Here is a 12,808-nt window from a genome sequence, read left to right on the forward strand (position 1 = left end):
CATTATTTTTTACTCCACTCTCTTCTTTATTAACTCTATTCTTCTCTGTGTACTCTCATTCATCTTTCTCCTTTCCCTCCCTCATATAATTCTCAATATTGAAAATTGAGACATCATAACCATATTTATGGAGACTTTCTGCTTCCTTCATTATTATGTTTCTTACCAGTGGGGAGTAGATTATTAATCTTACGTAATCATATCTCCATGGATGTGTGAATTCTATTAATTCAATGTCATCTGAGGAAATCAGCCTAAGACCTGGAATTTCATTAAACAGCTCCAATATTCTCATCCTGTTTAATGGGTTGGGGCCTCCTTCGTCAAATAGATAATATAAACTCAGGCTAGGTGCATCTGGCTGCTTAGGTGGTCTTAGTTTCGTTACAGAAAAATAATCCCTCCCTCCACCCCATCCCAGTCTGTTCTCATTCTCATTTTGTTCCTTTTCTTGATTACCTTTACCCTCAAGCCCATCCATTCCTTCATCTCTTGGGCCATTTTGTCCCTCTATTATCTGCCATTTCCCCTCCCCTTCATTTCCTTCCTTAGATTTTGTCCCCTGCTGGGCTCCCAGGTTTTTGTCCTTAAGTATATCCCTTACTATTTTCCTCACATCATCTTTGGAAAATGGTAGGGATTCCTTGTTCCCCTCCTCTTCACCATGTTTCCTTCTTCCTTCCACTTACCAACAGTGCAGGAATTTCAGTCTCCCCCAACAATGGTACATGATTCGCTGCCGCTATACTGTGCCATTGTCTACCTCCCAAACACTTTCCCCACTCAATGTTTGAGAAATGTAGTGTGGCCTTGGAAGCTTTCCAAATAAATGTCCTGGATGATTAAATATATCGAACAGTTGAACCCCTTTACCCTCCTTATTTGCTAAACCTTCTCCCTGTTTCTCTGTTTGTTTATGTTTCAATACATCCATCAATCTTCTCTCAGAGTTGGTATAGTCCATCTGCTTTACACTTCGAATACACTTCTTCGTTTGCTCTTTTTTTAAGTGACCCCCATCATTATTTTCCACCATCTCTCCCTCTCCTTCCTCCTCCCTTATAGTCTGCTCTGCGTTTAACCCCCTTCCAACATTCCATAGAAAATTAAGAAAGGAGGCCTTAGTAGTTTTGAGTTCTGCTGCCTTTAGCACTCTCAAATGTCCCAATAACATAACAAATATTCAATGTTGCAAGCCTGGCATGAGTGCCAAAGGCAGTGACAGAATTAAGATGAAGTAGACATTCAACTGAGTCCAGGACTCATACATCTAGCTGTGCGGCACATACCTGTGTTTCTCCTTCCACAAGGTGTACCATTTGATTAACTTTTTGGTGCTGTGGAGCTTGGGGTGCAGGCAGTAGTGATGTCCTCTAAACCGGGACATGTTATGCATAGTTACTCTGAAATAAAATAGAAATAGAAAAAGACATCATGAGGAAAGGTTGATCAGCCACTCACAAGACCGGTGGCCGAGCCAAGCAGAAGATACAAACACACAGGGCTTCAGTCTCTAAGATGAGCACCTCTGATGTGCTCTCCCTACTTTATAATGTTTCCCCAAAGTCTAAAACTAGAGCAGAGAAGGTGATTCTCAGGCATCTTTGAGATGCTCACCTGCACATTTGATTTCCCAAGATTTTAGATATGTCATGGTTTTTCAGATTTGCTCCAATTTGAGGCATTGTGAATCAGGTATATAGGTAGCAGCTGAGAACCTGAAATGGGCATGGCCATCATATGGTTTGCGCCTTTGCAAATATTTCAGAATCAGGCTCTCCATATTTAACAGTCAAATAGGCAGGGCCACAAAGCAATCATGAGAAAAAAGAGCTGTAGGCCACAAGCAGGACATTTTCACATGACAGACATATACTAATAGACTATACGAATTATGATCCACAGAAAGAACGTACATTGCGGATGAGTCACTGGTATTACCCTTTGATGTTTTACATTTTGACATATGTATATATTTCTTAAAGAATGAGGTGTACATATCAATGTCTAACTATAGCACAAGGACACTGTAACAAATAAATGGGCCATTGTCACGAAAAACAACCTTGAGAAATAATTTAGTAAAAGAGTAAGGTAACATAGAAACATTGCAAAAATGCTGCCTATTTTATGCCATATTTAAGACAGGCAATCATATTGCTAGTGCGTTATTAATGCTGTGTGCCATCAGAACCCGGGTAGCAATCTATTTTCACCCTCCATAGCTAATATAGGTGATTATATCTAAGGCTGCCAGTTTTCAGTTTATACTGATTTTTACACATAAATACAGACGGAAATCAATCTGCGTTCTGTCTGTATGTATTTATAAAAAATGAAAAAAATGGAAAACCAGGTCTGGCTGTCTGGTTCTCTATGATGTCACTCATACATCGCAGGCCAATTGCATTGCAGAATGGCAGCTTCAGGACTGTAAAAGCTGGATAAAAATAGCATCAATTTCTTCATATTGATGACAGCATATATCTTAATGCAGCAGCAGTCACAGGAGCAACCATTTGTGGTTATGGAAAAAAATGAGCTAGCATTTCTTTCCCATATGGCTGCATGTGTGCTTTAATACATCAATTTCTTTTATTAGAATAAATGCAGACAAATACTGGTTGTGAATAATGTTTTTATATGGCAAAAATAAATGTGGATAAATACAAACAAAAGTGCAAAAATGAAATATGGATAAATACAGACGGAAATGGCAGAAATATAAATACCGTAAAACTGGGAGACTTAATTATATCTAAGGCTTCCAGTTTTCTGTTTTTACTGATTTTTACATATACATACAGACGCAAATCAATCTGATTATAAAAATGGGGAAAAACTGTTCTTTCTGTCTGTTTCTCTATGATGTCACTCATACATCGAAGGCCAATCACATTCCAGATTGGCAGCAAAGGTGTATTTATTCAAATTGCTGAAAACATATACCTTAAGGCAGCAGCAGTCACATGAGCAATCTTGTGTTGTTATGGAAGAAATTGAGCTAGAATTTCTTTCTGAAATGGCTGCATGTGTGTTTCATTAAATGCCTTTTTTTAATTAGAAAAAATGCAGAAAAAAAATTATATGACACAAAATAAATGTGGATAAATACATTAAAGAAGGCAAAAAAGTACATATGGATGAATACAGACAGAAATGGCAGAAAAATAAATACCTCAAAACTGGAAACCTTAATTATATTCTACAGTGTGCAATTGCCAGATATCACCCTCCTTTGGCCCACCAAATAACAAAAAAACTTGCAATGATGACCAAGTATGTTTCCACTTATATATACAGCAATTTCATCATCATGATTTTGAAGGGCTTCCATTAAAACATATTAATGCATACAAATGAATTCTTCAGTGTGTGTAGGGGATGCTATGTGTATGCCCGATTATATGTTAAAGAATTGCATTTTCTAAACACATGGTCCTAAAAATGCAATTTATCAGAATTGACGAATGGTAGCAAAACAAATGGAGGCATGAGAAGTAGAGAAAGGTCCATGGAGATGGGAATGAGAAGTAGGCAGGTGTAAAAAAAAACAAAAAAAACAAAAACAGACAGTTTGGAGTGAGGCCCGCTGTGGAAGGAAGGTTGGAGAAAGAAAAAAAGTGAAGCCAAATGAGGAACATGCAACATGGAAACTGCTTGTCAGGAAACGATGCACACGGCGAGTGTCATAGATACGATCATTAGGCTGCTGGCTAATGGACAAGTACAACTTCCATATGCGTGGCTAATCCTAGGATGAAGAATAAACCTGACGACTTCCGGAAAATTAACAATTACTCATTTAGGTCTGAAAAGGGGAACCAGGATCTCCCTGAAATAGAAACTCGTGGAGAATATGTTCTGCCTATTCACTACATGAGAATTTCAGGCACTTTTCATGCACGAAAAAAATAGTTGTCACACAATAAGCCTTGTAACTATTGACAAAACTTACTCAGATAAAGTTCTTAAATTTCCATATGAAAACATGATAGGCACTGTTTAGGCGTTCCCCGTGGCTAAAACCTAGTTTCTACTACATTAACTGCCGAGTAGTTACGTTCTCACGCCCTAATAGTGGGTGTTTTTATGATGCATGGATTACATACACATGTAACAAAACAATTCAAGGACACTACTCTTTATTGATGTACCTTTGCCAAAAACTATGAACCTAGCTTTCTCCAAGTGGGTAGTCTAGCGATCATTGCTATAGCATTCCCTCCACGTCCTTCATCCTCGTTCCAATACTTGTGTGATGTCCCACCTCCTGCAGGAATCCTTGGTCTACATTTAAAATCCATGGGTCCTGCCCTTTTTCTGAGGAATATTAGCGGTGCCCATCCGACTAGCCACAGTTCTTCATTTTCCTGCCCCTGGCAGGAACTCATCTTCGCGGGGAAGTCATTACCTTCTCTTGGTGGGCTTGAGGGGGCTTTTTTTCCAATGCTAGACTTGTGTCCTGCTGCAGAGCTGGTTGGGGTCCTTATGCGGCGTGCACTCCGGGTCCCCTGCAGACCTCTGGGTCGTGGTCATGCATTGCAGTGTTGCTATGGACATCAAGACCCTGCTACTCTCCGGCCTCTGTCGTCTGTTGTGCCCTGGCTGTCTCCCACAAAGCGGCTTGAACTTTGTGTATTTGTTGTACCACATTGATCACGGGTTGCGGTAGGGAGTGGGGGTAGGGCTTCAGTGCCTCGCCCACACTGGCGGTTCCAGTGGGAGTTGCCCTGGAGATGGTTGACTCCGAGGCTGTCTCTATGGAACCCTCTCAGCTCCTGTGTTTTTCTTCAGTTTTTATCCACTCACTGCTAAGGCCGTGAGTATTCGTGTGCTGTTGGCTCCTGGTACGGTTCTGCCATACTTTCATATACATGGGGAAGCACACAGAAAAGAGGAAGCACCTGGTGCACTCCTCTTCCTCCTCTTCGTCGTAGTCCGCCCCTGAACGGCTTTCTAAGTGTATGGCTGAATGGTCAGAAAATCAGCTCTTGCAGGCTTTTAGGAATTCTGTTCAAGGAGAAAAATCCAAACAATGCAAGGGGAGGGTTCAGACTTGCCCTCTGCCATCCAGTCCTTCCTCATCCTCTCAGTCTGATTTTTCGGATGCCCCGGCATCCGGATATGGGGATCTTTGGGGAAAATACCTGGATAAGGAGGTAGTGGCTTCTGTGCTTATCCAAGTGGTGTATTACATGGCCTTTGCCTCACTGAACCTGCTGTTGAACTTATGGAGGGAACTACCAGGGTTCCTCCTCCTCAGTTTAAGAAAGCCCCTAAAACTGGTCTTCCTCTTATGACTGAAATTAAGAAGGAAGTTTTAGCAGCTTGGACGGAACCTGACCGGATTGCCATCCCCTAAGCTGTACCCTCTTAAGAGTGAGGAGAAGCTCCTGCCTCAGTAAGTGCGGATGGATGATATTCTTCCAAGCTTGGTGGATCACTCTTCCAAGGCCCCGTAGGAAACCATTAAGCATTAGAGTGACAGTAAATCAGAAGGGTCCTTGCGGAAGGCTTATGCTCGGGCACACTGGTCTTTCTGCTCTGCTGCGTATTCTTCTTATACTGCCGAGATGGCAATGGATGGCCTGCAGACTGTGTCGAAGGCCTTGAAGGAAGGATCTGACACTATGCTCCACATTCAAATGGTCCACTCAAAACTGGAGTTCTTGTTGGACGTGGCTTAGGATGGGGTCAAGGCTGCAGCATTTACATATTTGGGACAGGCAGACAGACTGACATCAGAAGGCGGTCTCCTTAGAAATCCCAGTTGAGGGGCATACTCTCTTTGGTGATTCCTTGGAAGAGAAGGTACACAAGGTGTTCTGGGTGGATAAGCATGCAGGGAAGTTGTGCAAGAATCTGGATCCAAAGCCTTCCTCTCAAAAAGATGACAGGTTTAAGCCTAGGGACCCTCGCTATGCTGCTCATTGTCTTGGTTGTGAGCAAGCCAGGTGGGTTCCTATGGGTGGGAAACATCCCCTAGCCAGAAACAGCTGAAGTCTTGATGGCAGGCCAGTTTGTGGACGTCTTCCAGGACTCTGGAAGGATTGGACTTAGTTGTCCAGGGATCCTTGGTCCAATAGGGATGTGCCGTGGGGCTGCTGCTTGGAGTTCAGCTGCCTTCCGGCAACCCGGGAACTGTAAGAACGCTTCTGCCAAGATCTTGGTGAATAGGTCGGCCATGCAACTGGCTGTTGTGGAGTCCCTCAGGAAGAACGTGGTGTCTCTGGTCCCACACCACATGAGGGGCTGGGGTCACTACTGTATAATCTTCGTGGTTCCCCATGCAAAGTTTTGTCTCATCATCGATCTGGACAAGCTGAATCGTCATATTGTCACACTCTTCTTCAAGATGGAATGGTTGTAGCTGGTAATTTCCATGGTCCAGAAAGAGGAGTTCTTGGTGTCTCTTGATCTCCAAGTTGCTTATTTCCATATTCCTATATGGGCTCCTTATCAGAGCTTCCTCTGCTTTTTGATAAAGGGGTTGCATTATCAGTTCTGTGCTCTCCCTTTTCGGTTGAAGTCAGCAATTAGACATTTTACAAAGATCTTGGGATCTATGTTAGACAACCTGCATCATCAGAAGGTCCAGGTCTTTCCGTATCAGGACGACTGGCTGGTGACGGCATCCTCGTCCTCCCGCCTTCATGGCCAACTACATCCGGCTTGTCGGGTTCTTCAGGACTTGGGGTTTTTGATCAACTGGGACAAGTCCAACCTGTCACCGTCCCAGGATCTCCAGTTCATTGGTGCACAGTTTTGAACCGGGAAGGACAGGGACCTTACAGAGTTGTCAACCTGGTGAGGACACTTTGGTCTTTACTGGCCAGGGTAGAGGCACCTGCAAGAGTGTTTCTCAGGTATTTGGGGCACATGGTTTTCTGCATATTCCTGGTGCCTTGGGTCCGTATTCATCTGTATCCTCTCTGGGATCATCTGCACCTGTATTGGAGGGACTCCAAGCATGTGTTTGACTGCCTTCTTGCTCTTCTGCCCACCCTGAAGAAGGCCCTGATATGCTGGTTGAGGCCAGGGATACTTCAGAAGGGTTTTCCCCTGTCCCAGCCCTGGCAGATCACTCTTTCCACCTATGCTAGAAAGAAGGGCTGGAGGGGCGGTTCAGATGGATCTGTCCTGACAGAGTGAATGGAGGTCCTCAGACGCATCTCACTCATCCATCTGGTGGGAGATGGCTGTCGTCTTTCAGGCTTTAAGGCTTTTTGTCCTTCACTGAGGGGGAGGGCCATGGTGGTCCGGACAGACAGTACCACAACTGCATCCTACATCAAAACACTAGGGATGCTGGTACCGGTCATTGGGGGCTCTGGCATAGTTCCTGGGGTTCTGGGTGCAGCAGCCCCCCTTGTCCATCAAGGCCATGCACATCAGGGGTGTGCACAAGATGGTGGCAGACAAGCTCAGCAGGATGTTCCTGTCCAGGGACTGGGTGTTATGGAAGAAGGTCTTTTGGGTTCTCTGCCTGAGGTGTGGAGTCCCGTGGTTGGATCTGTTTGCTTTCCTCCAGTCAGCTCTGGCAGCCACATTCTGTTGCAAGTTTCCTTGTCTGGTGGTGTGGGGGGTGGATGAGTTTTCCTTACTGTGGCCTCAGGGTCTCATTTAGACCTTCCCTACACTGCCCTTGCTCCCCAGGGTTCAGTCAAAATCAGGGACTTGAATGCGGTGGTTATTCAGGTCGCTCCCATCTGTTCATGCAGGAGTTGGTTGCCCTTGTTGTTTGACTTGGTGGTGGGGCCAGGTCTTACCCTACCCATGGTCTCCGGCCCCGATCTTTCCTGCTCAGGGGGCAGGGCTCGCCTACAGGACTTAGAAGTTGAAAGGGATAGACTGCAGACCAGTGGGCTCTCCATAGGTGTGGTGGCCTCAATCCAGGGGGACAGGTGCCCGTCCATGGTAACGTCATACTCTAGGCACTGGGATGTGTGTCAGAGCTGGTGTGTTACGCATGGTTTCAGTGGGGCTACCTGCTCACTTGCGAAGATGCTTCAGTTTTTGCAGGACAGCTTGACCTTGGGCTAACTATATCCTCCTTTTGGATCCAGTGGACTGCTGTCAGAGCTTTTCAGGGATCCTCTGGTTGGGGTACTGAGGACTGCACTCTGGTTTCTTGGCTCTTGAAGGGGTTCACCTTTATTTATTTATTTTATTCATGTGTTTCTAATGTGCCAAAAACCCACAGGAATCAGGGCACACATAAAAACTCAAGGCAAAAACATAAACGCCAAGACAGCATAGAAATATCAAGGGATCAACCAGAGCATGGAGAATTTATTCAAACAGGAAGGTATTCAAACGTTTCCGAAATAAAAGTAAGTTAGTTTTCTGCCGAAGATTGATGAGCAGGGAATTCCAGGCTCTAGGAGCCAGAGTGGAGAAGGATCTTCCATTGTCCAAAGTGTGTCTGGCTCTTGGACATGAGAGCAGCCAAATACCTTTGGACCTTAACGTCCATTAGGTTCATGTTCGGTCAGCTTTAACAAAAGTAGATGCCATTTTCTGAGCAGTGACCCACTGTGGCTAAGGTTGGTAAAATGCGGATGAAAGCCCGATTGCTTAGGATGTGAAATATCAGCAGGTTCCAGATGTTCCTGATTTTGCATACTGGCTGTCTTGTCAATTACCTTAAGTACGAAGTGGGAGTTTTTGATAGGTCTAGGATTTACTGGGTGTCGTAGATTGAGGCCTGTTTTCTTTACAAAGGGGTTACAGTGACCTCATTGATGTCATCAGGCACACTGCTGTGTGCAAAGGACGAATTAACAAATTGTGTGAGAAATGGAGAAAATATTTAAATATTTTCAAGAGTTAATTTTGTCGAAAGAACATCTACAAAATGCAAAAAGGACATATTTTTCTCAATACGTCTTCCATATCAGTCACTGTAATAGGTTGAAATGAAAATTGTAAATGTTAAGGAGAGTGTTTAGCTTCTGGGAGTGTTTTACACATGCCAACAGACAGTTTGTCCGTATTTGTGGCTGAGATAGCAGCCAAGTCTTTCTTAATTTATTCTCGTGCATTGGTGATTTTATCTGCAAAAGCCTGTTGAGCCCCTATACAGTCAGTGTTCGAAGGAAAGAAAGTATGGACTTGAGCCTTAGGCTTTTCTAATGATCTTAAGATGTCTAAGAGTTTCTTCGAGTTGTTCTCCGCATTCATTATCTGAGCATTGAACAAGTTTTCGTTTGCTTTGTGAGTGGCTAGCTTGTTTTGGCAAGGCCCTTCCAACTTGTTTTGTTCGATTCAGTTTGGGAATTTTACCAAGCTCTTTTGGCCTATTTTCTCAGAGCTCTAAAGTCTGGGGTGAACCAGTTGTTATGACAAAGACCATCTCTAACAGTCTTCCATATCAAAGGAGCTAATTGGTCCAACTTGGTCAAGATCTTTCTGTAGGAAATGACATAAATGCCTGTGGGGTCTGAATTTTGTTTGATACCAGAACTGCACTCATGCATTCCGAGAGCTTAATTGCTTGGATTTTCTTAAAATTCCTAATAAGAATCCTTGTTGTCATATTTCATTTTTATCTAGTTTATCTATGAAGTGAATGTAAAATTTCACAAATAAGGACTCTGACCAAAAACATGGTCTGGTGTTATTAATGGTGATGTCTAAGTTATGGGATGCGACCCAGTGCAGTATCTTACCGTTGGAATGGGTGGCTTCAGTGTTGTTAACAATGAATTCAAAGTTGTTCAAGTTTGATTCTAACAATAAAGGTTCCCTATCAGAGATGTCTCCTCACCATCGATTTGAATCACCTAGTAAGATGGTTGAAACGGTATACTGCGATAATACCGACAACAATAATTTAAAATAATGAAATAACTTTTATTGAAAAGCATAAATAACGAATAATTGAATTGTATTTGATCTTGCATTAATATTTAAAACTATTATTCTATTCATTCTTTTTTTGAACTGCAATATAATTTTTCGTCTGTAGGTGTCACTCTTTCAATGGCTTTGTTTAATGTATTTTGAGCAGAAACACTCCAACACCATTTTCTGCTTCAACTTTATATGTGATCAGACAGCTTTCTCTTTTCCATTGGATTTTTTCTTTTGTCTTGGTTTTTCCTCATCATTTTGCCAGATTTCTTGACATTTGGGTCCCTGGATTTGGATTGAAACTGGTTCTTTGGATTCCTGCAATCTCTTCTGCCTCACTGGATTTTCGCCTTTCTTGGATTATGTTTGCACATTTTTCCTGGTTTTTCGTCGTCATTTTGCAGGACGTCTTTAAGTTTCGGTCCCTGGATTTGGATGCAAACTGGTTGTTTGGGATCCTGCGATCACTTCTGGCTCACTGGACTTTTGGTTTTCACTTGGATTTCTACACTTATCTTTTTTTTTCTTCATATTTTCACTGGTTTTCTTCATGTCTTGATCCTTGAAGTGGATTTTCTTTTCTCTGGGTTCTGGATTCTCTCTTGGATTTAATTGGGTTTGCTTTTCTATGGCACTTGGATATATCTGCTTTCTGGACACCTCTTGGTAAGTCTTTTTTAATTATTTAGTATTTCAAATAAAATGCTACGCTTTGTAAATATGCGATTTCCTCTATTTTACCAAAATTCTGAAATACATTTGTTTAATCAGGTTTGCACATCTCTATATTTTTTGCTCTATACTCCTGCTTTTTCGCTTGCAATTGACTGTGCTATTTGCATTTCTTGGAATGATTATTCTTTCTTCAAATGCTTCAGAAAATTCCATAATGTTGGATTATTTGTTCTGAATGTGTGTTTTATGCCATTATGCCATACTTCTAATGTATTATTAGTTTTGAATGTTTCTTCTTTACTTGCCTGGCAACAGTACGGTTTTGTTTTATATATCTGTCGTGGTTTCCTTTATGGTATAAGGACACTTTACATTAGACCCTATGTATTTTGTTAATTGTATTTTCATTATTAGATTTTCGTTATATGTTCCTTTCGATATTTATTTTTCGTTATCAACACATGGAACCGGTTGAAACATTAGGCTTGTTTAGTGGTCCCAGGATCTGAGTAATGTCATCATGAAATTAGGCATATCTTTAGGGGGGCGGCGGAACACAAGAATAACATTTTTGCAGGTGATGTGGTTAGTTGTACATTTTGCAGCCATTGCAGATGCATGGAACCTCAAAAAGATTCAATTCTTTCTTTACTATAACAGCAGCTCCCCCTCCATCCCTACATATCCTAGAGGGATGGTTAAGTCAATTGTAGGCCCATTATAAGCCTTGAGCCAAGTTTAAGCCAAGTTTCCTTGAGGTAGAGAATGTCAATGTTATTTTCTAGTATGTAGTTGTGAATATCTAAGGCATGTTTATTCATAGACTGTGGGCCTCATTATAAGGGTGGCGCAACCGTAATGAAGGGGGGCGGTACAGGACCGGCCCCCTTCATTACGGGAGCGCAGATTACGAGCTTCCCTTTGCGGGACCCGGATCAGACACCTGGTAAAACCAGGCGTCCTTTCCGGGTCTTGCGAGGGGATGAGGGAGGTAATAACGGGCCAGATGTAATCTGCCCGTTATTACCTCCCTCCCCATTCCCATTGAGCCCTATGGGGGCTCCAATGGGAATGGGGAATGGTTCCTGCAAGGAGGAATTAACGGGTCCTCCTTTGTCGGAATGACCCAGTTATTCCTCATTGCAGGGTCCCAGTAAAGGAGCCCGGTTTGGAGGCCCTGTGTGTTTAATAAAGACAACTTAAAAGTGTTAACCTCAACAATGTTCACTGATGGGGTAATTTAGGGGTGTGACTGAAATTAAAAGAGCCATGTTTGGGCCAGCTGTCGTTCGAACTTTGTGTCTGAAGGGGCCCCAGAAATGGCATATTAGCTAAAATGCCAGTAGCCGCAGCAAGATTTATGGGGGAATTAGTCCCAACCAAGCCCAAGGTTTCATATGTGTCAGTGCTCTGATAGTAGTAGGTGGGAGGGCTTGGGTCACTTAAGACGGTAACAGAATCCAGGTATTTGTTTTCCCTGCTGAGACCAGTTTCTCCTAACAAGGATAACAAGACGTCAACCCCGGCATCCTTGCATGGTCCTGTGGTGGTTTTGGGCTTGCCTCCCAGGGATCTCCCTCTGGAACTCAAGGCCCTTCAGTCATCTCCTTTTAAGCCCCTGGAGGATATCTGTCTCAAGATTCTCACCATAAAGACTGCTTTTCTGGTGGATATCACGTTGGCTAGTCTTTTGAGGGAATTGTGTGCTCTTTTGTGAAGGCCTTCCTTATTGTTGGGGTGGGAGGATACACTCTTTCTCAGGTGTGCTCCCTCTTTTCTGCCAAACGTATCTTCTATGTTTCGCCAGACTCAGGAAGTAGTGCTTCCTGCCTTTTATCCCAGTTTAGACTGCTCTGATGAATTGGGTTGGAGTTGTCAGGGCAGTTTTTGTTCACCTGGCTCCTTTCCAGCCCTTTAAGAAGGTGGACATTCTCTTTTCACTTCTGAGGGCCGTTAACCAGGGATTAAGGCCTAGGTCTCAACCATAGGTTGGTGGGTCTGGGGGGGCTATTCCTCTGGCCTATCAGTCTGTGTGGGTTCCCTCTGTACTGGGGGTTCAGGGTAGGTCCACCCGAGCCCTGGCTACATCTTGGGCAGAGGCACAGGGAGTTTTGCTTGAGGAGATTTGTTGGGCGGCCACGTGGGCCACTGCTAATACCTTTATCCAGCACTATCGGTTGAATTTGCATCGGGTGGGTGCTGGGACATTTGGCGCTGATGTTTTAGGGGTTGGATCCTACTGAATCACGGCTTGTGTTGCTCTAAATACAATTAA

At 43.3% G+C, this 12,808-nt stretch overlaps 1 protein-coding gene across 1 annotated transcript in view; it reads right to left on the bottom strand.

Annotated features, from left to right (window-relative positions):
* LOC138581334 (C-X-C motif chemokine 14-like) overlaps window positions 1-12,808 on the bottom strand; it is a 72,342-nt gene that overhangs the window by 35,785 nt on the left and 23,749 nt on the right. Inside the window, exon 3 of the mRNA XM_069652590.1 lies at window positions 1,290-1,403. Within this exon, the coding sequence (XP_069508691.1) occupies window positions 1,290-1,403 (114 nt within the window). The remainder of the gene's footprint in view (window positions 1-1,289; window positions 1,404-12,808) is intronic.

This window comes from Ambystoma mexicanum, chromosome 3p (assembly GCF_040938575.1).
Source record: "Ambystoma mexicanum isolate Mex_15411 chromosome 3p, UKY_AmexF1_1, whole genome shotgun sequence".
Lineage (NCBI taxonomy): Eukaryota > Metazoa > Chordata > Amphibia > Caudata > Ambystomatidae > Ambystoma > Ambystoma mexicanum.